General features: G+C 35.2%; 1 protein-coding gene across 1 annotated transcript in view; it reads right to left on the bottom strand.

The window, feature by feature from the left end:
* DACH2 (dachshund family transcription factor 2) overlaps window positions 1–27262 on the bottom strand; it is a 798816-nt gene that overhangs the window by 203998 nt on the left and 567556 nt on the right. The window contains exon 5 of the mRNA XM_044936484.2: window positions 5739–5897. Within this exon, the coding sequence (XP_044792419.2) occupies window positions 5739–5897 (159 nt within the window). The remainder of the gene's footprint in view (window positions 1–5738; window positions 5898–27262) is intronic.

Below are 27262 nucleotides of genomic sequence, written 5' to 3'. Positions count from 1 at the left end.
TACAAATTGTGAAATTATTTGTTCTAGCTCTGTGAAGAATGCTGTTGGTAGCTTGATAGGGATTGCATTGAATCTATAGATTGCTTTGGGTAGTATACTCATTTTCACTATATTGATTCTTCCAATCCATGAACATGGTATATTTCTCCATCTGTGAGTGTCCTCTTTGATTTCTTTCACCAGTGTTTTATAGTTTTCTATATATAGGTCTTTAGTTTTTTAGGTAGGTATATTCCTAAGTATTTTATTCTTTCCGTTGCAATGGTGAATGGAATTGTTTCCTTAATTTCTCTTTCTGTTTTCTCATTATTAGTGTATAGGAATGCAAGGGATTTCTGTGTGTTGATTTTATATCCTGCAAATTTACTATAGTCATTGATTAGTTCTAGTAATTTTCTGGTGGAGTCTTTAGGGTTTTCTATGTAGAGGATCATGTCATCTGCAAACAGTGAGAGCTTTACTTCTTCTTTTCCAATTTGGATTCCTTTTATTTCTTTTTCTGTTCTGATTGCTGTGGCCAAAGCTTCCAAAACTATGTTGAATAGTAATGGTGAAAGTGGGCACCCTTGTCTTGTTCCTGACTTTAGAGGAAATGCTTTCAATTTTTCACCGTTGAGGATAATGTTTGCTGTGGGTTTGTCATATATAGCTTTTATTATGTTGAGGTATGTTCCTTCTATTCCTGCTTTCTGGAGAGTTTTTATCATAAATGGATGTTGATTTTTGTCAAAGGCTTTCTCTGCATCTATTGAGATAATCATATGGTTTTTATTTTTCAATTTGTTAACGTGGTGTATTACATTGATTGATTTGCGGATATTGAAGAATCCTTGCATCCCTGGGAGTGGGAATGCAAACTAGTACAGCCACTATGGAGAACAGTGTGGAGATTCCTTAAAAAACTGGAAATAGACCTGCCTTATGATCCAGCAATCCTACTGCTGGGCATACACACTGAGGAAACCAGAAGGGAAAGAGACACGAGTACCCCAATGTTCATCGCAGCACTGTTTATAATAGCCAGGACATGGAAGCAACCTAGATGTCCATCAGCAGATGAATGGATAAGAAAGCTGTGGTACATATACACAATGGAGTATTACCCAGCCATTAAAAAGAATACGTTTGAATCAGTTCTAATGAGGTGGATGAGACTGGAGCCAATTATACAGAGTGAAGTAAGCCAGAAAGAAAAACACCAACACAGTATACTAATGCCATTTAGTTTCTTGTTTTGGGTTCGAGTTTATGCACCTTTTTTGTGTTTCCTGTCTAGGGAAGATCCTTTAGCATTTGTTGGAGACCTGGTTTGATGGTGTTGAATTCTCTCAGCTTTTGCTTGTCTGTAAAGCTTTTGATTTCTCCTTCATATTTGAATGAGATCCTTGCTGGGTACAGTAATCTGGGCTGTAGGTTATTTTCTTTCATCACTTTAAGTATGTCCTGCCATTCCCTCCTGGCCTGAAGAGTTTCTGTTGAAAGATCTACTGTTATCATTATGGGAATCCCCTTGTGTGTTATTTGTTGTTTTTCCCTTGCTGATTTTAATATTTGTTTGTGTGTGTATGTGTGTTTTTGATTTTTGTTAATTTGATTAATATGTGTCTTGGGGTGTTTCACCTTGGGTTTATCCTGTTTTAAACCTCTCTGGGCTTCTTGGACTTGGATGATTATTTCCTTCCCCATTTTAGAGAAGTTTTCAACTATTATCTCCTCACGTATTTTCTCATGGTCTTTCTGTTGTCTTCTTCTGGGACTCCTATGAGTTGAATGCTAGGGCATTTCACATTGTCCCAGAGGTCTCTGAGATTGTCCTCATTTCTTTTAATTTGTTTTCTTTTTTCCTCTCAGTTTCATTTATTTCTACCATTCTATCTTCTACCTCACTAATCCTATCTTCTCCCTCCATTATTCTACTATTTGTTCCCTCCAGAGTGTTTTTGATCTCATTTATTGCATTATTCATGATATATTGACTCTTTTTTATTTCTTCTATGTCCTTGTTAAACCTTTCTTTCATCTTCTCAATCCTTGTCTCCATGATATTTATCTGTGATTCCATTTTGTTTTCAAGATTTTGGATCATTTTCACCATCATTATTTGGAATTCTTTATCAGGTAGATTCCCTATCTCTTCCTCTTTTGTTTGGTGGGCATTTATCTTGTTCCTTTACCTGCTGGGTATTCCTCTGTCTCTTCATCTTGTTTATATTGCTGTGTTTGGGGTGACCTGTCTGTATTCTGGCAGTTTGTGGAGTTCTCTTTATTGTGGAGTTTCCTCACTCTATGTGGGGTTGTATGGGTGGCTTGTCAAGGTTTCCTGATTAGGGAAGCTTGTGTCAGTGTTCTGTTGGGTGGAGCTGGATTTCTTCTCTCTGGAGTGCAATGAAGTCTCTAGTAATGAGTTATGAGATGTCAGTGGGTTTGGAGTGACTTTGTGCAGCCTGTATATTGAAGCTCAGGGCTGTGTTCCTGTGTTGCTGGAGAATTTGCATGGTATGTCTTGCTCTGGAACTTGTTGGCCCTTGGGTCATGCTTGGTTTCAGTGTAGGTATGAAGGCTTTTGATGAGCTCCTGTTGATTAATGTTCCCTGGAGTCAGGAGTGCTCTGGTGTTCTAAGGATTTTGACCTAAGCCTCCTACTTCTGGTTTTCAGTGTTATTTTTACAGTAGCCTGAAGACTTCTTCATCTATATAGCACCATTGATAAAGCATCTTCTTTCAAAGACAATGGGCTGCTTTTTTGGGTGCCTGATGTCTTTTGCCAGCATTCAGAAGTTGTTTTGTGGAATTACTCAGCGTTCAAATATTCTTTTGATGAATTTGTGGGGGAGAAAGTGGTCTCCCTGTCCTATTCCTCCACCATCTTAGGACCGCCTCTCCAATCACTGTTATTTCAAATATTTCTTCTGTTCCATTCTAGTCTTATCCTTCTTGTATCTCCATTACATATGTACTACACATTTTGTAATTGCCACACAGTTCTTGGCTATTCTGTTGTATTGTTTTTGCATTCATTTCTGTTTTTCTTTTTCAGTTAGAAAAATTTCTATTGACATATCCCCATGTTTCCTAATCCTTGCTTTGACCCTGGCCAGTCTACCTATGCCCATCGTAGGCATTCTTCACTTTGTTGGAGTGCTTTTGATTTTCAGTATTTCCTTTTAATAGTTGGATTTTCCCTTTCTCTGATTAAAATTTCCATGAATAATTTTGTTTTCCACTTTTTCTATTATCTTAGTATACTGTGCTAAGTCACTTCAGTCGTGTACAACTCTGTGCAAACCTATGGGCTGTAGCCTGCGAGGGTCCTCTGCCCATGGGATTCTCCAGGCAAAAATACTGGAGTGGGTTGCCATACCCTTTTCCAGGGCATCTTCCCAATTCAGAGATTGAATCCATGTCTCATGTTTCCTGCATTGGCAGATCGGTTCTTTACCACTAGTGCTCCCTGGGAAACCCATATTAATCATAATTATATAAAATTCCTAATCTGATAATTCAAAATATTGACTATATCTAATTCTGGTTCTGTTGTTTGCTTTATATCCTCATACTATACTTTTTTTCCCCCTTATTTATGTCTTGTACATCTTGTTTGAAGCTAGAAAATATATATTGTGTGTATTAGGAAGCAACATAAACATTTAGTGGGAAATTTTATGTTTTCTGGCAATGAGTTAGGATGTTCGGTGTAGCTGTCATATTAGTAACAGTATTTTCCTATCTTCCCTGTTGTCTTTGTTTTTTTTTTTCCTTGAGATTTCGTATTAAATAGGGTCTGAGGCTTTCTGTTCTTTCAATAGTTACCTCCTGGTATTATGTAGAGCCTCAGTGTGTTATTAGTAAAACGTGTATAGAGATGCAGCAGTCTATAATTTTATGATTAAGTCTCAGTCTCTTATTGACACTGAGTGTCCTTGGGTTGTGACTTTCACGAGTACTTTTCAGCTTCTCCCCTCCTCTTAGTTTGGCCAGGAAGGCTAGACAGGACTATAGGTGACTATTTCTCTTTTTTTTAATATAAATTTATTTATTATATTTGGAGGCTAATTACTTTACATTTTTTTTTTTTGCAGCCCACTTTATTTATTTATTTTAAATTGTTTAACTTTACAATATTGTATTGGTTTTGCCATGTATTGTAGTGGTTTTGCCATACATTGTCATGAATCCGCCATGGGTGTACATGTGTTCCCCATCATGAACACCCCTATTTCTAATTCTCCACGTGAGAACTAAAGGGGCTGGAATTTTATAACCCTGTTCTCTCATATTAACAGCTACAGGATACTGGAGTTTAGTGTATCCCTTCCTCCGGGTCATGCTGTGGTAAAACAAAATAGCTTAAGCTCTGGGAAAATAGTTTCCTTTGAGGATGGGCCTCTCTCTTAAGGAGAATAGAATATTATGGACATATTTTGAAATGGTTACTTTTCTTTCCCTTTTCCAGAACATAAGGACAATTTTCTCAAATTTATATCTGAGAACCTCATGGGGCTTCTGGAAGTAAAATTCATGAAAATGTAGAGGCCCCTTTAAGAATGGCCTCCTAGGAAATTTTATTTCTCAAGCTAGATCCACACTGAATCTTCAGAAATAACTCAATCACCCTTTAAATGCTTCTATCAGTCTTCAACTCTGGCTTATTTTCCCAATAAGCTGTGATTCTCTGTATCTGCCGATTTATTTAGTTTGTGCCCTATGTACTCAATCTGTGATGAATTTAAAAGAATTGTTGATTTTCAGATTGTTCCATATTTTTTTCTTGTTATGTGGACAAGAATGACAATTTATAAGCTCTTTACATGTCAAACAAGAAATCAGAAGTCTTCTAGGTTCCCCTTTGTTTATGTAACGGCTACCTCTTAATCAGCTGCCTTTTACTTCTCGTAACATAAAATTTACAACTTTTCAGGCATTGATTTTATTTTCTTTTGCTTAACATTACATTTTTATGAGACATTTAACTCTTTAGATTATAATCTCCTTAAAGGATGACATTATAACTTATTTTATATCATTAATAACTGATTAATTTCATTACAATTTAGATTATGTTAAAGTTTCTCAGAATCCCTCTGTTTTCTTCATTCTAGTGAGAGACTGAAAGTCTTAGAGAAAGGAATAATGAAACTTTTCTGTTATACTTCCTGTCTGTAGGAAAAGTAAGAGTTTGTCCAAGTAATGTATATAAGGCCTGCTTTCCTATAGAAAGATTTCTGAGTCTTTGGAGTTTCTAAAAACATCTCTAAATGTGAATTTCTATAATTCAGCTATAGTCTGACTACTGAATAATAAGTACTTACTATATGCAAGTCACTGCTAACAGTTTTTCCTTTAATATTTTTAGCCCTCTCAGTAGCCTTAAAGATTGGGTACATTTGTGTTCCTATTTTACAGTTGTGGAAACTGAAACTTGAAAAAGTTATCTGACTTCTCCAAATCCAAACAGTGATACAGGATTCAAAATATGTAGAATTCAATCCCAAGTTTATGTGACTATAGCCAGAATTCTTAATTACTCTGTTACATATCCTCCTAGGTACCTCTACTCTGCTACATGGCCACTCAATCTATTTCTTCTCTAAAAACCTCACCCTGTCAAATGAATCCCTCCTAGCTTCAAATTGTTAAATCTTATTGAAGAGAAATAAGTTATCCCTGATATCCCAAGTTGCCCAGTGGGTCTTCGGTGGTATTTTTCTTACCAAATTCTGGGAGGATAGTATACATACTATTGGTCATCAAGTGGTTCTGCTGCAGTGGATTGAGGGTAGGAGAACCCCCGAGGCCTGGCTGGCCAGCTAGGGATGCATGAACAATTCCATGTTGGGGTCCAGGAGCAACAAGAGGAGACTGCATCTTATCCTTATCCCAGGAGGATTCACATCCACCTGAAAAACATTCATATAAACAGATTGCAAGTTGACAACTTTCTAAGAGAAGGATTTATAAACTCCCTTTGTAAGGTTGTAATTATTAATATTACTCCATAGAAAATTATTACTAAATAAAAGTGACTCATTTTTATCATTGTTTCAAAACTTTCAATAGCCTTGGATTTAAGCTGACTCTGGGAAGACTAAACAACTCTCACTAAAAAGATATACTCATTTGCCTACAGGTAGTCAAAACAAGTCTGGAAACATAATGAATAACTTTAGAAAGCATATATATGTTAAAGGCCGTTAACTGAACACTACTGCCTCCTCCCAGAGAAGGCAATGGCACGCCACTCCAGTACTCTTGCCTGGAAAATCCCATGGACGGAGGAGCCTGGTAGGCTGCAGTCCATGGTGTCGCTAAGAGTTGGACACGACTGAGCGACTTCACTTTCACTTTTCACTTTCATGCATTGGAGAAGGAAATGGCAACCCACTCCAGTGTTCTTGCCCAGGGACGAGGGAGCCTGGTGGGCTGCCATCTATGGGGTCGCACAGAGTTGGACAGGACTGAAGTGACTTAGCAGCAGCAGCAGCAGCCTCCTCCTGCAACCCTCTAACATATGTGCACTATATCTTACTGATGAGCAGTTGCTATTCACTCAAAAAGAACACATTTATAAGAGCATGATGACATGCAAAAATATATGGTATATTTTGATATTTGGCAAAACTAATACAATTTTGTAAAGTTTAAAAATAAAATTAAATTAAAAAATAAAATAAAAGGAAAAAATATATATGGTAAGATACAAAATGATCAGTTATTTTGTTCTGATATACAGCCCTCAAAAAGCTAATCTCTTTATACACAGCAGGATTTTATGCAAAATAAACTGGATAAAATATAAAACCATGGCTCTCAACTTGAAATTGTGCTTTACTTTGATCATCCACGCTATAGAGTGAAGTAAAGTATGCATAAATGCAGACTATTATATTATCATGATAAATTATAGTGGCATAACTATTACATCTGGCACTTAGCATATTATGGGACAGAATCATTGCTTAAAAGCATATAAGAAACAAACAAAAATTATTTCCAGGGTGTCCTTTTAAGAGGAATACTTTAAACAGACTGGTCAGGGATTAAATTACAGTAGCAGTAGCAGACAATTTGGCTGTAGAAAACAAGGTGGTTGTGTAGGCAGCCCTATTGATTCACTTGATGTGTTTCATTACTTGAGAGATCCGTGCTTCTGCTCCTATTCCCATACTGGAATTGTGACATTAGGATCTCTACTTGGCTGACTCTGTCCCGTCTGCTGCCCAAAACATATACCCTGTTGTGTGGAGAAAGTTAAGTCTGGAAATCTTGCACCTACTGGTCTAAGAAAAAAAATTAAAAATAAATCAAGGTGCTCACATCCCTAACATTAAACATTGTAACTTTTTCACTTCTTTGAGTTCCATCAAACATCTCTCCCATTTTGCTTCAGATATTATACTTTAAAAGTATAATGGCTATATAGTAGTCTACTGAGTTAATGTAATATAATTTATTAAAAATTTGGTTTTCTTTTAAATGTGTCACTATTATAATAAGATCATTCATTTGAATATTTTCTTAGACTCAAACAACTTCTTAGAGTGGGATTTCTGGGTCAAAGGAAATGAAAATTTTTTTTTTATTTATAAAGTATTTATTTATTTTATACTTCTGCTTTCTAGTATCACATTTGTAAAAATCAGGTTTTAGAGTTACATACTTTTTAGGGAAATGTTTTCAAGGCAAATTGGGGTTCTCCCTGAAAATTCTAAATTTATTTAAGCAAACTGCTAAATCTCTGAGAGGTTTTTGTTTGTTTGCTTTTGTTTTGTTTTTCAATTCTTCTACTTATACATCTATTCTTCCCCCGGATATGGGATTCAATCACTTTTGCAGGACTCATTCAAGCCCTCTTGAGTGCAGAGTCAATTTTTAATCCAAAAGTGGGAGTCTTGGCTAACCTCCAACTAGGTAAGTTCCAGAGAAGGAAATACCAGATTCTCCGTCAGCATATATAAAGGCTGAGGGGTACCTGGCCATGATTATAAAGACAAAGTTTTTCCAATCAAATGGGGAAGATATAAGTAGCTAATTGTTCAGTTTCTGATTTATGGGTGTACATGTGTTACCCATCCTGAAGCCCCCTCTCTGCTTCCTCCCCATCCCATCCCTCAGGGTCCTCCCAGTGCACCAACCCTGAGCACCCTGTCTCATGCATCGAACATAGATTGGCGACCTATTTCACATATGGTAATATACATGTTTCAATGCTATTCTCTCAAATCATCCCACCCTCACCTTCTCCCACAGAGTCCAAAAGTCTGTTCTTTACATCTTTACATTCTATATATATGCATTAATATAGCAGTGAGATATTTCATGGTTGGTGCATTGACATAATTTAGCATTCACAAATTTGAAATTCCAACTAAAATCAATATGATACTGTTATGCTGTAATGAACAGAAATGCTGGAGGGGAATGAGGATAGTATCTTAATAAATGATGAATAACCGCATTGCAACACTGAGATTCTTTATAGTAACATTGGGCCAATAAACATGATTAATACTAGAAAATGCAAAATTTTGAAAGATCAATTGCTGAGCAAAAAACAGAACCACTTCATCATTTTAGCACTATGTCCAAAATATGAATTACCTCACCATTACAGAACTGTAATTTGTAAAATGATAAACAATACATTGACAGAGATACATTTTGAATAAACTAATATTATGCCTTTGATATTAACATGGTATTGTACCATCACAACAGCAACAGCATATAGCAATACTAGGGCTGAGACTGTCAATATTTATTTTATAAAGTGAAAATCCTTTAGTCAATTTTCAATAACAAATGTATATTAGGTATTAGTTTAATATTTTGTATATTATATATTCCAAATAACTTGAATATAAATGATTTTTAAACTGCATTAAAAGATTCCACAGGTATACATGTGTTCCATGTATACCTGTGGTGGATTCATTTTGATATTTGGCAAAACTAATACAATTATGTAAAGTTTAAAAATAAAATAAAATTAAAAAAAAAAGAGATTTAAATAAAAAAAAAAGATTCCAGGTGTTATAGTGTCTGCTTTGATGAGAGCTTTAGATGAACTTTCACCAACAACTCTCATCTTTTTAACTACTGTGTTAAAAATAATACAAGCAGGCTGGTTACCAGGTATGCCCATCTTTGCCAAGTATAAATATATGAAATTATCCTGCATTCTTAAGGTAACTATTTATGAAGCAAGTGAAAGCAGAGTATAGGACATCCTTGATGCTTGCATAAGAAGCTCTGGACACATTTTTGTCTTTTGACCTAAAACACTTACCATTTTAAAGTCTATACAAATTGACTTATGAATCAGTATTGAGGCTTTGGTAGCCTAAAACTTGATATTTGCCTATGCCTTTGTGCCAATCTGTAATAACATCCACTGAACTTAAAGTTAACAAAATCTTTTTACCAATCTAATCTAGAGTCAACCTTTTTTTTTTTTTTTTTTACTATGTGACGGGCTTGAGTATTCATCTTCTTTTTTCTATCTATTTTATATATATATATATATATATATATATATATATATAGTTGCTAAGCCTGCCAAAACAAAATATATACTATAGACTGAATGTTTGTGACTCCCCAAATTCATATATTAAATACATATTCCTGATGTGCTGGTATTTCACGATGGGTCCTTTAGGAGGTGATGAGGTCATGAATGGGATAAGTGTCTTTATAAAGGAAATCCCAAAGAATTTCTGAGCCTCCTTATACCATGTGAGGACACAGCAAGAATATGGTTCTCTGTGAACTAGGAACTGGGTCCTCATCAGATACTAAAAGGGCCATGGTATTGATCTTGGTCTTCCAGCCTCCAGAATTGTAAAAAATAAATTCCTGTTGTTTGTAAGTCACTAACTCCATGGCATTTCTGTTATAGAAGACCAAATTGACTAAGATACCATAGAGTGCATAGATTAAACAACCAGAATTATGTTTATTAGAGTTCTAGAGGCTAGAGGTCCAGAATCAAGATGTCAGTAGATTTGGTTTCTCCTGACGGTTCTCTTCTCCCTGTGCCCTTACATGGTCTTTCTTCTGAGTGTTCAAATTTCATCTTCTTATAAGGATACCGCTCAGATTGGATAAGGGGACACTCTAAGAGTTTCATTTTAACATAATCACCATTTTAAAGATGCTATTTCCATATATGGGCACATTCTGAAGCACTGGGTGCCTTCAACATATGAGGTTTTGATGCATACAATTCAAGCAGTAACCCTAGAGTATGTACCATTTACTGACTCAGATATTAGCTTTATGAAGGAATCCCTCTAATAAAGAGAAGAAAAACTGGATAACATTTCAACAAGGCAAGTCTAAGAAACAAAGTACACAGTTGGTTAGGGCAAACAAAGAGGGCTCATCAAAGGCTTCAACTTTACTTCAAGAAATTTCATAGTAGGTATAAAACTAATACAACACAGTTCTAAGTAGAGAAAGATATTGTATAAAACACAGAAAATTCTTAAGAATTGAATAAATGACAAGCTTTTCCATATCATCTAATTATCACTACTTTAGCTCGATGTTTAGAAAAACTAAAACTAGGAAATAAGAAGGACAGGGACTGTTGCTACATTAATACTATACTTAACTAATTAATACGGTCACTATCTTTCCAATGAGAAAGATAGAGAAAACTACATTTTTATAAGGTTCCACTTAGTAGAAAGTTATTATTAATTAGAATCAGTGTAAGAATAATTAAGTGATGAACGATGAGGGAATATTAATTTGACAAACAATTTGACAAACTTTCGTTGCCGCAGTTAAAAACTCTTAAGTTGCAATTTATTTTTTTCCTTCAAGACCCATTGCAAAATGTTAAGGTTCCCAGAGGATTGTTTATTTTTGCTGTTTTTTTTTTGTTGTTGTTGTTGTTGGAGAAGTGGCCAGAAGAAGAAGACTTCTGAATCATGCAGACTTTGTGATAGATACATAACATTTCAGGGGTGGACAGATTTTTATATCCATTTACTTTAAAATAATACATTTGACAAGGAGAATGAACATAAGTAGGGCCCAAGGAAGTATTTTGATTCACCAAAATTTTACCTAACTAGTATTCTTTCAACCCTGTTCTTTTGATACACTTAATAACTGAATGCTTTTTGTGGTCAGGTTCATGAAAAGTAATGGAAAATAGTTTATATTTCAAACAAATTAACATAGGCCTACAAGCCAAAACCCTCAACTTATTTCAAATGAGTATAAAAGAAATCCAGCAATAAGGCCATAAAGACCATTACAAAACATCATTCTTAACCTTAACACTCTCATTTTACCAGACTACTGGTCTTCACTTAATGTGCTTTGCTCTTAAGAATGAAAGGAGCTAATAAAACATTGACAGAAATCACAGTGAAGAGTCTCAGAATAACTTAGTAATCAGTGATCATATTCCCCCTTAGGGTGAGTAATCCTCTATAAATGCATAAACTACTACTGTGGGTTTGAGTTTTTAAGACTACTAGATTTAAGTGAGATATCTATAAGGAATTTATACTTAAAAAGGATCTCTGTCTTCTGACTAACATTGAATGTGTCTTGACTTTTAAAGGAATAATATAGTAGGAGTTGCTATTATAAATTGGAAAGCAAAAATATAAAAGCTACTTGTTAGAAAATATAAATTAATTATTAAATGTAACAGTATGCTCTTGCTATTCAGTCCCTCAGTCGTGTCCGACTCTGTGACCCCATGGGTAGCAGCACACCAGGTATCAAAAAATGTAAACATTTATAACAAGCTACTCTTACTTTCAGAGTTTTATAGCTGCAACAAAACATATAACTTTGATTATTTGCAATATGGATCTAAATTAATCATGTTTCCAGTAATCTTGTATACATAAGGCACAAAGCAAGTAGTCAAATAGGAAGAAAAATCTATGTAGCATATGACCTAAGTCGAGCTTGTTTTCTTATTCATAGGATATTTTGTTTAGCTAGAGTCTTAAATGAATGTACATTGCTTGATGAATCTAAATAGCATGTAGCCTTTAGAATAAAAAAAATAAATAAAAGTCATAATTAAATCAGTAAATTGGAAGTGATCTAAAAAATATGGAGCTTTCCCTGAATAGTAAGGAGTTTGTACTGAACATCAGCACTCTAAACATTGAGAATTACACTGAACAGATGCGCCCTCAACATGTTTACCTTTAAAATCCAATGAAGTTTACTGCAGAATAACCAAAGGGAAGTTGGAAACTGATATTCTACTCTTAAAGCACTCACTCACAGTCTGACTTACCTCGGAACTCAGCACAAAAGCAGCAGTTTGAATAGAGCCTAAGCTATATGTGAAGGAGATTCAGTTGCTAATCTTAAAGCATATGGTGAAAGAGTAAGGGTCTGTTGGGACTTTCTTGAGAAGCAGAGACACTGGAGGGTACCATTTTTGCACTCTACTTCTATCTGGCTAGTATGACACTGGCAGGTACCATTTTTGCACTGTTCCTCTTCCATGGTAGCACCAACTGGGATTCTGAGTCACAGCACTCTTCCAATGTCCCACTTAAGCCTGTGGGCATGCCCTGCCCCTGTGCTCTCCCAGTTGCTTATTAAAACAGGTGCCAGCCCTTGCTTATTAAGCTCCAGCCCTGCACACTCTGGATGCCTCGCTAAAGCCAGCAGGTGCACCCTGACTCTGTGCTTTTCTGCTGCCTCACTAAAGCTAAAGCCAGCCGACATGCCCAAGCCCTGCACTCTCTCTATGTCTTGGTAAAGCCAGCAGGCACACAGAGTCCACACAGGGGATGCTCCTTGCTCACCTGTCTCTTTTGGCTAAGGGGATTTGTGTCGCCGAGATAGACATAAACAATTGGAGAGAGTTCTTGGTGGGCTACCACCTACAGGACACTTCAGAGCAGACTGACACATCCACAATTTTCCTGTGAAAAGATCTATTTACTAACCTAAGTGGCAGGCTTCAGGTTTGCCACATTTCTAGAGGCTAGAGTGGAGCTCTCAGGAAACAGGCTAAGAAATGCCATTTTTTCATTTTTTCCTTGGCCTCACTACAGCTTGGTAGCTCCCAGAAAGGAGTGCACAAGTATTCACCTGGAATAATTCACCTCAATTTTTGAAACTGTAACTCAGGAGACACCTCCAGATAACCAAGTGAGGAGGCAAGCAGGATTTTCAACTGGGACTCACAGGAATTTACATATTTGCATAGTTTAAAAGTTGCAGCCTGAGACTCTAACTTCCACTCAACCTGAATCTAGGTTCTGACTGAGATTCCTCCCTTTGCAGCACTGACAAGTATTGGCACACACTCAATAACCAAGACCCATCAAGAATAAAACAAGCTGCTTAGACAATCACAAGATTTCAGAATACAACCAAGAGCAAGAGCAAGGTTGAACATCAAGGTTCATAGGTTCATATACTATACAAGTTCACTCCTTCAAGATTGGGAGATGTAGCTGTTTCACCTAATATACAGAAACAAACAGAGATTCTAGCAAATTGAGGGAACAGGAATATACAACAATAAAAGGAAAAGATAAAACATCAGGAAAAAAATCCTAAAGAAACAGCCATAAATTACGTGATAAAGAGTTCAAAGTAATGATCATAAAGGTGCTCAACAAACTCAGGAGAAGAATGCATGAACACAGTGAAAACTTCAACAAAGAGACAGAAAATAAAAGAAAGCACAAAACAGAAGTCACAGAACTAAATAATACAATAAATATACTGAAAAAAAATACACAAGAGTAGGTCTACAGAAGGCTAGATGAAGCAGAAGAAATAATCATTGATCTGGAAGACAGGGCAGTGGAACAGCAAAAAGAAAATTTGAAAAAATTAGCTAGACTCACTATTTAATGAGAGTGAGAACTTAAATAAAATCAGAAATTAAAAAGAATTTTAATTGGCCACAGAGAAATGTGAATTAACATAAAGTACTGCTTTGAGCAATTGTATGCCAAAAAATTGAACCAGCTAAAGAAATTAACAAATCCCTAGAAACATATAGTCATCTAAGACTGAATCAGGACAAAATAGAAAATCTGTATAGAGTGATTACTAGTAAAGAGGTTGAATCAGTGATCAAAAATCTTTCAACAAACAAAAGTCCAAGACCATACAGCTTCGCTAGTGAATTCTACCAAATGTTCAGAAATTTAATACCTATCCTTCTCATATTATTTTATAAAACTAAAGAAGAGGAAATGCTTCCATACTCATTTTACTAGGTCAACATTACCCTGATACCAAAGCCAGACAAGGACACCACACACACACACACACACACACACACACACAGTTACAAGTCATTATCAATGAGAAGCATAAATGAAAAATCCTCAACAAGATACTAACAAATTAAATTCAAGAATACATTTAAAGGCTCATACAATACAGTTAAGTGGGTTTTATCACAGAGTTGCAAAGGTGTTTCAGTATTCACAAATCCATCCTTGTGATAAACCACATTAACGAATTGAAGAATAAAAATCATATGATCATCTCAATAGATGCAGAAAAAGCATTTGACAAAACTGAACACCCTTTTATGATTAAAAACTCTTAACAAAATGCATATAGAGGGAACATATTTCAACATAATAAAGGTCATATAAGTCAAGCCCACAACTAACATCACACCCAATGTTGAAAAGATCAGAGGTTTTCCTCTAAAATTAGAACCAAGACAGTTTAACTCAACATAGTAGTAGAAGTCAGCCAAAGCAAATAGTCAAGAAAAAGACATAAAGGCATCAAAGTTAGAAAGGACAAAGTGAAACTACCAATGTCTGCAGATGACATGATTTTATATACAGAAAATTCTAAAGACTACAGAAAAACTGCAGGAATTAATAAAAGAATCAGTAAAGTTTCAGGACACAAAATCAATATATAAAAATTGATTTTTTTCATTTCTTTTTTTTTTTTAATTTTATTTTATTTTTAAACTTAACATAACTGTATTAGATTTGCCAAATATCAAAATGAATCCGCCAGAGGTATACATGTGTTCCCCATCCTGAACCCTCCTCCCTCCTCCCTCCCCATTCCATCCCTCCGGGTCGTCCCAGTGCTGGGCATACACACTGAGGAAACCAGAAGGGAAAGAGACACGAGTACCCCAATGTTCATCGCAGCACTGTTTATAATAGCCAGGACATGATTTTTTTCATTTCTATACAGTAACAAATAACTATGAAGAGAAAGTAAGAAAACAATTTCATTTACAAATGCATTAAAAAGAATAATATAGCTGGAAATAAATTCAACCAAGATCTGTACACTGAAAACTAATACACTGATAAAAGAAATTGAAGAAGACACAAATAAATTATGGACTGGAAGAATTCATAGTGTTAAAATATCCATATTACTCAAGGCAATTATAGATTCAATATATTCCCTATCAAAATCCATGACTTTTTAAAAATATAAATAGAACCAAAATATCCTAAAATTTCTATGGAAACACAAAAGACCCTGAATAGCTGAAGCAATCTGGAAAAGGAAGAACAAAGTTGAAGGTATCATGCACCCTGATTTCAAACTATATTGCAAAGCTACAATAATAATAATTAAAAAATTGATATTGGCATAAAAGCAGATACATAGATGAATGGAACAGAATCAAAAGTATAGAAATTATCCCATGCATATGTGGTCAATTAATTTATGACAAAGGAGGCATGAACACACAATGGGGAAAGAACAGTCTCTTCTATAAGTACTGCTGAAAAAACTGGACAGCCACATTCAAAAGAATAAAATTAGACTAGTATCTTACAGCTTACACAAAAATTAACTCAAGATGGGTTAAAGACTTGAATGTGATATCTGAGAGGAGAAGGGGATGACAGAGGATGAGATGGTTAGATGGCATCATCAACTTGATGGACATGAGTTTGAGCAAGCTCCAGGAGTCAGTGATGGATAGGGAAGCCTGGTGTGCAGCAGTCCATGGGATCACAAAGAGTCAAACACAACTGAGCGACTAAATTGAACTGTGATACCTGAAACTAAAACTCCTAGGAGGAAGCATGGACAGTAACACTTGGACATTTGTTTGGTGATGATGTTTTGGATTTGACTCCAAAAGTAAAGGCAACAAAAGCAAAGACAAACGGGTGGGACTATTAAAAAGCTTTTGTGCAGCAAAGGAAAAAAAAAAAAAAAATATATATATATATATATATAAAGAATGAAATAGCAACTTATTGAATGGAAAAATGGAAATCATATATCTGATAAGTGTTTAATATCCAAAATATACAAAGAACTCATAAAACTAAACCTCAAAAAAACAAAACACTGGATTAAAAATGGCCAGAGGACCTAAATAGATTTTTTTTTTCCAGAGAAAATATACAGATGGGCGATATACACATGAAAAGATGTTCAACTTCACTATTCATCAGGGAAATGCAAATTACAACCACAATGAGACATCACATCACACCAGTCAGAAATGTTATTTTCAAAATGATATCAAATAACAAGTGTTGGTAAGGATGTGAAGAAAAGCCAACTGTCATGCATTGGTAGGAATGGTAAATTGGTAGGAATGTAAGCCGGTGTAGCCAGTATGGATAACAGAATAGAGGTTCCTCAAAAAATTAGAAACAGAACTACCACGTTATTCAGCAATTCCATTTATGGATATTTATCTGAAGACAACAAAAACATTAATTTGAAAAGATGCATACACTCTTTTGTTCATTGCAGCATTACTTACAATAGACAAGATAGGAAACAACCTTCATGTCCATTTGTAGATTGATGGATAAAAAAGATTGGTATACATATACAATCGAAAATTAGCCAGAAAAAATGAAATCTTACCATTTGCAACAACATGGATGGATCTAGAGGGTATTATGTCATGCAGAAAGAGATAAATACAATATAATTTCACTTATATATAGAAACCACAAAACAAAACAAATGAACAACAGAAAAACAAAATAAAAGTTATATATACAGAGAATAGGTTAGTGGCTGCTCCTTTGCCCTATAGGAATGCAACTTTATCTAACACCTTCGGAGGATGGCGCCAAACTTTAAAATAATTACTCTTAGAGAAAATAAGTCTTATGGTTGACAAACCTTTATCAGAGTCATAAAATGTTAACAGGCCTTCTGGCCAGAAGATGATGTAAATCACCTAAACCATTTGTATACGATAAGTTTGCAGAAAAGAAAGCCTGGTCTCAATAAGGATCAAAGACCGCTGATTTTGCATTATTTTACACCCCCTATTATCCTCTATGCACAACTTAAGGTATATAAGCTCCCTTTGAAAATAAAGCTACGGACCTTGCTCAAAGCTCGATCTCCCCGTGTCATTCTTTCTTGCTTCCTTTTCTCTCCTTTTCTTGTCTGTTCTTCCTTCAGGACAAATAATTGGAGTGTGGGGGCCCTCTGAGACCACTTATTTGCCCAGGCTTCTAAGACCCACTTGAGAAGGTGCCTAAGGTGGGGCACCTTCCGCTATTCAAGAGGGAGCCTGCCTGCCTGTGGTCAGTGCAAACCTGGTGTCACAGGTTTTATTGGCTTTCCACATAAACCAGTTATATTGAGCCTCTGATCTTTCTCCTTTTATCTATCCTTTTAATCGCCAACGCTGTCCTCCCAAGGGAATCCCTGGATCCAACCGGGGCTGGACCCCGGTAAGAGTATAACAAGTAACTATTCAAAAATGTTGAAGAGGTCTCTAAATCAGCTTGTCTTCTATATGATTTGAAATGTTGTCTATAGAAACAACTACCTCCTGGGGCTATAGGCTAGGAGTTTCAAGTTTCCTCAGAGGTAAAAATGGTGGTTCAGATCTCTAGGGCTGTAGTCTCAAATATTGTAACCAGTCTTCACATGAGGCTATTTAAATTTTAATTTTAATAAATTTAAATGGAATAAAATAAAAAAAAAAATCACCTTCTCAGTTGCACTAAGTCACATTTCAAATGTTCAAAAGCCACATGTGACTAGTGACTACCATATTGGAAGGTGCAGATATTATTCCCTTTGCTGAAGAAAGTTATATTAGATAGCACTATTCTAGAATGTAAGGAGTCAGCAGTTTGTGTAAAACAAATACACAGAGGTATCCACAGCATCTTTAGTTCACCATGAAAGTGAAAACAGGAAGTGTTAGTCGCTCAGTCGTGTCCAACTCTTTGCAACCCCACGGACTGCAGCCTGCCAGGTTAGGCTCTTCTGATCATGGAATTCTCCAGGTAATAATACTGTATTGGGTAGCCATTCTCTTCTCCAGGAAATCTTTCCAAACCCAGGAAGGATTGAACCTGGGTCACCTCCATTGCAGGCAAATTCTTTACCATCTAAGCCACTAGGCAAGCCCCTTAGTACACCATATGCAATAGTAAATTGACCCTTATTCAATGAAAAAGATTTTGTCCCTTTACTCTCTATATCTGGTAGTAGCATAATTTAATTGTTTTATTTGGAACATATTGAGTTCCCAATATGTATCAGGTGCCATTTTCAAGTACTCAGAATACAGATCTTTGTCCTCAAAGATCTCTATCTAATAAGTATCACTGACATCTATCTCTTTGCTTCCTGTTAAAGTGGCCAGGTCTCTGCACTTGGCCTTGCATTTGTTTCCTTTCCATTCCCATTGCCACCATCTTCATTTGGACCCTTGTTACTCTCACTTATCTCGAGTCACTTAGCTGACTTTCCTACCTGAAGATCCTGTTGGATCTTCTTCTCCAAGTGACCTTTGTCACTGCTGCCAAAATAAGCTATCAAAAATGAAAATAAAGAAGATGGAGTTTCAGGAAGGACAATTAGAAAAGTAGGGGGAAACAACACAGCAGTATACAGAAAGCAAGAAAGGAATACCTTGATTCCATGACATCCAAGTTTACATACAATGAACACCAGTATAGAAGAGTTAACATGGACAGGTATGCTCCATAACTGTTGTATCAATGTATCAGCATCACTCTAATTATGAAATTAAAACAGCTTTACATTTTTATCAACATCATCATTCTAAAGGATGTGAAGTCAAGCCCCAAAGTTTATATCTGGGTTTAATGGGAAACTGTTGCTTAAAAGTATACTTATTAATTAAAAATTAAGTATTCACCTCTGGCTTATCCAAATAAATTGCACCTGACTCGTTCTAAGAATTAAGCTGACATGTTTCACTAAATAAACATGAAACTCAAAGCCCCTGTACATTTGTTTCTAAATTAAAATGCTACAAGATGTACATATTTACTGTGCGTCACTTCAAAGCACAGTTGCTAAAATATGAACATCATATTATTGAGTTTTAAAGATTAGTTCAGATACAGAATTAAATTGTATGTATTGAAAGCACAGTACTCGCCTATAAGACCTGCTGAGTGTGATGACAGGGTCAGAGAAACTCTTGCAAGCTGTTAGTCTATATATAACTCGAAAAAGTCTGGTTGAAAGGAATTTTGCTGAAGACAGGAAGAAAATGAGATTTTTGTCTGCTATTAGTTTGCCATTACAAATGATAAACTTTTCTTAATTACTCTTCTGTGAACCCCACAGGTGTTTTAATTGTCCTTGTATTTATAGTGGTATAACTTTGAATTTCCTGGAGCCAAATTTTTAAAAATACTGCAATTTCATAAAAACTATATGCTATGGCTAGTACAGAACATTTTTGTCTGTGCTGTAATCTTGGACTGCAAGGAGATCAAATCAGTCAATCCTAAAGGAAATCAACCCTGAATATTCATTGGAAGGACTGACACTGAGGTTGAAACTCCAATACTCTGGCCACCTGATACGAAAAGCTGACTAACTGGAAAAGACTCTGATCCTGGAAAAGATTGAGGGCAGGAGGAGAAGGGGATGACAGAGGATGAGATGGCTGGATGGCCATCACTGACTCAATGGACATGAGTCTGAGCAAACTCAAGGAGATGGTGAAGGACAGGGAAGCTTGGTGTGCTGCAGCCCATGGGGTCACAAAGAGTCTGACATGACTTAGCAACTGAAGAACAACAATAACATTTTTTTGAAATTTGGATTCATCTCTTGCTAGTGTAAGCAGTACACATAGAAAGATCCTCAAAAATTATTATAATTTTAAGCCACTGACAGTACTTTCTTATCTGAATTTGAGTTTTCTCTGTCACCCTAAAGGCAAGTGGTCTGTTTAAATGACAACCATATTATTTTCACTTTTTAATAAATAATCATATAATACCAGTATACATCTTATCCCTTTTCTGTCATATTTTAAGAAATATGAAAATACTGAATATCTGTTGCTGAGAATAAATTCTAAAAATTTATTTTAAAGATATGGGTACTAGAATTCCTAAATTATGACATATTCTTTTGTGAAATATATTTTAAATTGGAGGTCCCTAAAGTGAGGCATGCATATCCCAGGAAATACAAAAGATGAAGATAAAGCAAGATATGCAGATTTTATTTTCTAACTAAAAAGAAAGTACAACATTATATTTCACTAATTTTTGAGATATGGATAACCGCCAATGCCCTCATCAGTCAAGTACTACAAGTATCTCAAAGGAAAAGTGGGACTTTGAAGCAGAGCAATTGGTTGGCAATGAGCAACTCCAGTTTTACACTTACCTCATTGTAATGTGATCTACTTATGCCCCATTGGGTGGATAAATGGGCTACCTTATTTATTTTTAACCAAGCCATATTACTTAATGGATAAAACAACCACAGACTTAACATAATGGAAGTACAGGCGTAAAACAATAAAATAGCAAAGCTGATATGTCTTCTTTTAGTAGGAGCTCTTTGTCAATTTTATTGTCAGGGTTATAAGATAAGACATATTAGTTGTATTGTTCTTTTTGCTATCAATAATATATTTTAAAGTTTTCATATCATTGATAAATGCATTGGTTATAATCTTTTTTTAAATCTTAGTCTAAATATCTAATTTCTACCTTGTGTGTGCATGTATATATATATATATATATATATATATCTTATAATTCAACTTATATTATGAAAAGAGAATGCTTACTATTTATCTGATGGGGTATATGAACAAAAGATTTCAGAAAATTGCTTTAAATTGAAAAACAATTAAAAGGAAGCAGAAACTTAAATTTCTTGTCACAGTCTATCAGAAATCCTCCCAAAATATACATTAAGGATCCTCAGTTTTACAACTTTCATTTTTCATTTTTTTTATATAATAGAACTATGATCTACAAACTTTCTATTTACATAATTTAAGTACTGTTTCTATTATACTATTAATTCAATCAAATGAGCCACTCTTTTGAAGACAATGAGCTACATCTAAAAGCATAAGACAAGACTGGCCACATGGATTGAGGCAGGAGAATTCATCTTTTCTGGTTTTTATCCCTCCTCAATGGTGATATATTGTACATAATTATCATATGTATATACATGATTAATATGTATAATGAATACATGCTAAGTCACTTCCATCATGTCCTACTCTTTATGATCCTATAGACTATTACCAGCCAGCCTCCTCTGTGCATGGGATTTTCCAAGCAAGAATATTGGAGTGGGTTGCCATTTCCTACTCCAGGGGAACTTACGTCTCTTGTATCTCCTGCATTTGTAGGGGGGTTCCTTACTACTAGTGCCACCTGAGGGGGCCCAGTATGTATTATATATATGTATTAATATTATCTCTACAAGTAATACTACTTTTCTGTCAGAATAATCCTTACAACTATCAATAATTATTTGGGAGAACCATAAAGTGGTTTCTAGATAATAAAATTAATTTATCCGAGGAAACTGAAGTGAAGCCATTATGACTGTTTGGAGATAATAAGGAAATTTAATTATTACTCACACAATTACTTTTTTCTTGGGATTTTTATTCCTTTGAATGTGAGATTAGAGTGATCTTACTTGACTGGCAGTTGAAAACTAGTGAGTGTTTAAGAAAAAATAGTGGCAGATAGAGACAGATGCAAAATAAAGAATGAAGGACTGTATCCTCCCCAAACTAGAATAGCACACTAAAAAGAGCATCAAGCAGACTTAAGGTTGAATCTTGGCTCCTCCAATTAACAGCTATGTTGTTTTTATATCTAGTATGGAGATCATTATATCTACCTATTTAATGGTTGTTGTAAGGATGAAATGAGATATAACAGAAGACACATAGGTTCGATTCCTGAGTCTGGAAGATCACCTGGAGAAGGAAATGGCAACCCACCCCAGTATTCTTGCCTGGAGAATCCCATGGGCAGAGAAGCTTGGCAGGCTACAATTCATTTGGTTGTAAAGTATCAGACACATTTGAGCCTAAACACACACACACACACACACACACACTCACTCATACATGTAAAACAGCACACTATCTGGACATAATAAGCACTAAATTAAATGTAAGCAATTACCATTTAAATTATTTTAGAATATAAAAGAAAAATAAAATGTTATTTTAGTTATTAATATCATTAAATTATCTATAGGGTAAATATATTTTTAATGATAATACCAATATGATGAAGAGCACCAGTGACCCCAAAAATTGAATAAATAATTCATAAAAGTAAATTTCATTATTTTTGCAGGTAGAATGTTTATTTGCATGGCCATATGCATTTTAACATATTGTCCTTAAAATGATCTGTATAATCAGGGATGTTAAAGCACTGAAAACCAAGAACTCCAGATATGATTTTACTGGGCTACTTCCAATAAGATACCAAATGGTTCAGCAGACGTAATTACCATCAAACCTTGTCAAGGTTTTGAAATGTGCCCATTATGTAGCAATTCCCAATCTGTTCATCAGTCAGTCATACTTTAAAAATATGCCTGTCACCATGTAGGTGAAGAAATCTATTGATTATTATACAATAAAATCCTTTTGAATATTTAAATATATACTCCAAACTTTTTCTTAAAAATATCCCATTAGCAAAATCAATCTTTGTCTCAGGAGCAGGTACAAAAGAGATAGTGAAAATAGGGAGCAGTTCAGAAAGTTATTCACAAAACAACTGAATGTGCTGAGGTTGAATAATATCTAAACAACCACTTGTATTTTGGTATCCTCTTGGGAAAGCATTACTTTGCCAACAAAGGTCTGTCTAGTCAAGTCTATGGTTTTTCCAGTGGTCATGTATGGATGTGAGAGTTGGACTGTGAAGAAAGCTGAGTGCCAAAGAATTGATGCTTTTGAACTGTGGTGTTGGAGAAGACTCTTGAGAGTCCCTTGGACTGCAAGGAGATCCAACCACTCCATTCTAAAGGAGATCAGTCCTGGGTGTTCTTTGGAAGGAATGATGCTAAAGCTGAAACTCCAGTACTTTGGCCACCTCATGCAAAGAGTTGACTCATGGAACAGACTCTGATGCTGGGAAGGATTGGGGGCAGGAGTAGAAGGGGACGACAGAGGATGAGATGGCTGGATGGCATCACCGACTCGATGGACGTGAATCTGAGTGAACTCCGGGAATTGGTGATGGACAGGGAGACCTGGCATGATTCATGGGGTTGCAAAGAGTCAGACACGACTGAGTGACTGAACTGAACTGAACTGAAGTGGGAAAGCAGAAGCAAAGTGTTTGTTTATCTCTCTCTGTACACAGGAGATTAAGTTTGGTTGGCAGAAAGTTTATATTAATCCTAGAATTTCCTGAAAGAATAATCATAAGAAACAGCAACATACTTACATACTTAATAAGATGAAACAAGCACTAATATGAAATGGATCTTGGTAGAAAAAAATGATTATAACCTTTTAAAGTTTTTTCATATCACTCTAAAAGAATGCAAAGTATAATAAAAGATAAGAGAGGAAAGAATCAGCAAACAATGTAAAACTACAAGGTCTAAAGGAAAGGAGAATTTCACCAGGAATAAAACCATAATTTTACTTAAAGACAAACTCTACACTAGAGAAATGAGATAACACATTTAGAGCTTTTAGCTAAAGATCAAACTTCACAGAAAGCTATAAAATTGGGCAAAATATAACAAATTGAAATACAAGGCAGAATCTAGGATAACAAATACAAAGGTAAAAACGTATTTTGTTAAGTGGAGACATTAGAGTGAATACACAAAAATCTATTTTAGATGAAAAAAAGAGATGATAGAACACAGCTTTTTAAAAGGGAAAAATAGAAAGGAGAAGGAAATGGAGTAGGAGAAAAGAAATGAATAGAATATAATCAAAGTAACATAACAGTACATAATGATTATTAATTTGACAGGAGACATTTACTAGGTCTGAGTTCTTAATTCTTACAGATACATGGCATTAGTCTTTCACTTTTATTATGAGGGGATTTCTGAGTTACTGCTGATGGTACCAAAGAAGTTCATAAATGTACTTTATTATTATGTTAGAAGTTAAAGCTACAATGAACAGTTATGGACCACTACTTAGAATAAATGTAATGCATATCTAATGTCTGTGGGAATCACATTTAGTAAATGCTTATTATGTGCAAGAAAAATGTTCAAAGCACATTGAGTGCTGGATATGTGCCAGAAAGTACTCATCTAGTACTCAGGACAGCCCTATAGGTTAGTACTATAATCAGTCACATGTTATAGAGAAAACTTGGGCTGAAAAAGATTTCGGAATTTTCCCAAACTTACACAGCCAAGAAGGAATTGAACCAAAATGGGCCCCAGAATGCACACACTAAACCACCATCATCAACTGTTGTTAATATAAGGCTGCTGCTGCTGCTGCTAAGTCGCTTCAGTCGTGTCCGACTCTGTGCGACCCCATAGACGGCAGCCCACCAGGCTCTCCAATCCCTGGGATTCTCCAGGCAAGAACACTGGAGTGGGTTGCCGTTTCCTTCTCCAATGCATGAAAGTGAAAAGTGAAAGTGAAGTCTCTCAGTCGTGTCCGACTCTTCGCGACTCCAGGGACTTCAGCCTACCAGGCTCCTCCATCCATGGTATTTTCCAGGCAAAATTCTGGAATGGGGTGCCATTGCCTTCTCCATAATATAAGGCATATTGATGTAAATACTTTTAACTGAAACTATTTTTACATGTGCACCGTTTCAACTCTGAGGAACAAAATGAGGCACTTGGTGAAGAGAACTGAGAAAGTAGGAGTTTTAAAGACAGGCTTACTCCTGTGGAATCTAATTTAAAATTATACAAATGAATCTATTTACATAACAGAAACAAGTGCACAGACTTTGAAAACAAACATATGGTTACCAAAGGGGAAACTTGGGTGGGGGGAGGAATAAATTAGGAGCTTGGGATTAACATATATGTACTACTATATATAAAATAGATAACCAACAAGAACCTACTGAATAGCACAGGAAACTCTGCTCAATGTTATGTAACAATCTACATTGGAAAAGAAACTGAAAAAGAATGAACATATGTATATTTATAACTAAATCACTATACTGTAGACCTGGAACTAACACAACCCTGTAAATTAACTATATTCCCATAAAATTTTAAAAAGAGAGACAGGCTTACTAGACTAGGCCAAGATCTGTAGTGAGCAGACCCATGAGTCATGAAGTACAAAACCTTTACAGAAAATGTCTCAATTCCAAGTAAGCAGGAAAGCTACATTTGTATTCAGGTCTCTCTTTTAAAAGCAAGTCTTAAAAATTACAAATCATATGGGCTGACACTGGGTAGTATTTTCTCTGTCTTTTGAAAACAAGGGAGACTGCAAAGCATCAAGAATAAAAAGGTCATCTTGATGCCTGAAGAGGAAACAAAAGAGTGGAAAAATAATGGCATTTCTTGGAAGTCAATCATTGAAAAGAGGACAGAACATATAAGGGCTAATACCACAACTGAAAAGGATAATTCAAGTGGAAAAGGCAGCATTATTACATCCAATATGATTGTCAACACTTATTTAATTTTCAGGAAAAAGGATAAAATCCATGGGTTTAAAGTAATGAAAATATACAAAATTCAAAATACAATAAAAATGCCATAAGTAGAGAGAAAATCTTGATAGTTTTGTTTTTTAACCTCAATTCCCAACCTCTGTTTAACCAGCAGAATTATTTTTCAAGAAGTATACAAGACAGACATTAGAAATAAACAAGAGAATATATCCTTTTAGTAGCTGCATTCTTTCAATATATCTAAGGATATCATAAAGAAATAAATCCAAGAAAATCATATGAATCATGACAGAATGGAGTCAGACATACCTATGGATTTATGAGTTTGAAATGTATCACCTCAATTCCCTGTGAACTGAGTCCTAGATAAAGAAATGTCCTGTTTTAAAATCGAGGGAAAAATGAGTCATTTACTGGCTTTAAAGCCACTAAAATTTTTTTTAAAGAAAATAATGATGAGTGTAGTCAAGACATTCACTACATTTTCAAGCGATTAGGAGAAGCACTACTATTTGCTCTCCAAATGGCCATTCACTGGACCATAGGCATGTGTGCATGCTCAGTTCCTAAGTTGTGTCCAACTCCTTGCAACCCCATGGACCCATGGACCCATGGCCAACCCCACGGTCCACCAGGTTCCTCTGTCCATGGGATTTCTCAGGCAAGAATCCTGGGAGTTGCCATCTCCTTCTCCAGAGGATCTTCTTGACAGTAAAAACAAGTATCTGATAGTTTGTTCTAATTCTAGATATTCCTTTGAATACATTTTTCAAAGAAAGAAATAAAACATTACATTAAAATACTTAATATGTTAATAGTTTAGCATAATTGTTTACTACACATATATAAATGTAATAGGTAGATTTTTCAAAAATATGATTATATATTTTATATTAATGGCTGGATGGTCCTTAGTTAACTTTAACACATTTTAGTTACACAGGAGCAGTGCAATAATTAGAAAAGTTTTAGAAGCTTTCAGTTGTGTTTCAATGCTCATTTTCAAAATTCAGCAAGATTTGGAAGGGTGAAATTGATCTCAAAATAAAAATAATGCAATTTAGTATGTTTGGAATTTTTCAATTAAAAATTTAGTATTTCACCATCATTGATTTCTTCATATATGTAAGGTATGCTCAGAAAAGACAGTAGAATTAAAACTAATGCATTTATTTTTCCTTATATATATATATATTTTTTTAACTTGTGAATTATTAGTAGACCATATTTTTTCACATGCAAGCCCTTATTCAGTTACATAATGTAATTCAATATGAGATTTTCTATTTATTGTTCACAGGCTACTAAACCCCAATACATAACCACTATTAAGCTCAGACTCATTTCTGTAAAAATGAAAGGTTCAATATGCACCAGCACACCACAGAGGCTCAGCTTATTAGAGC

The sequence above is a fragment of the Bubalus bubalis genome, chromosome X, assembly GCF_019923935.1.
Source record: "Bubalus bubalis isolate 160015118507 breed Murrah chromosome X, NDDB_SH_1, whole genome shotgun sequence".
Classification (NCBI taxonomy): Eukaryota; Metazoa; Chordata; class Mammalia; order Artiodactyla; family Bovidae; genus Bubalus; species Bubalus bubalis.
This window is presented reverse-complemented; position numbering and strand designations above follow the sequence as displayed.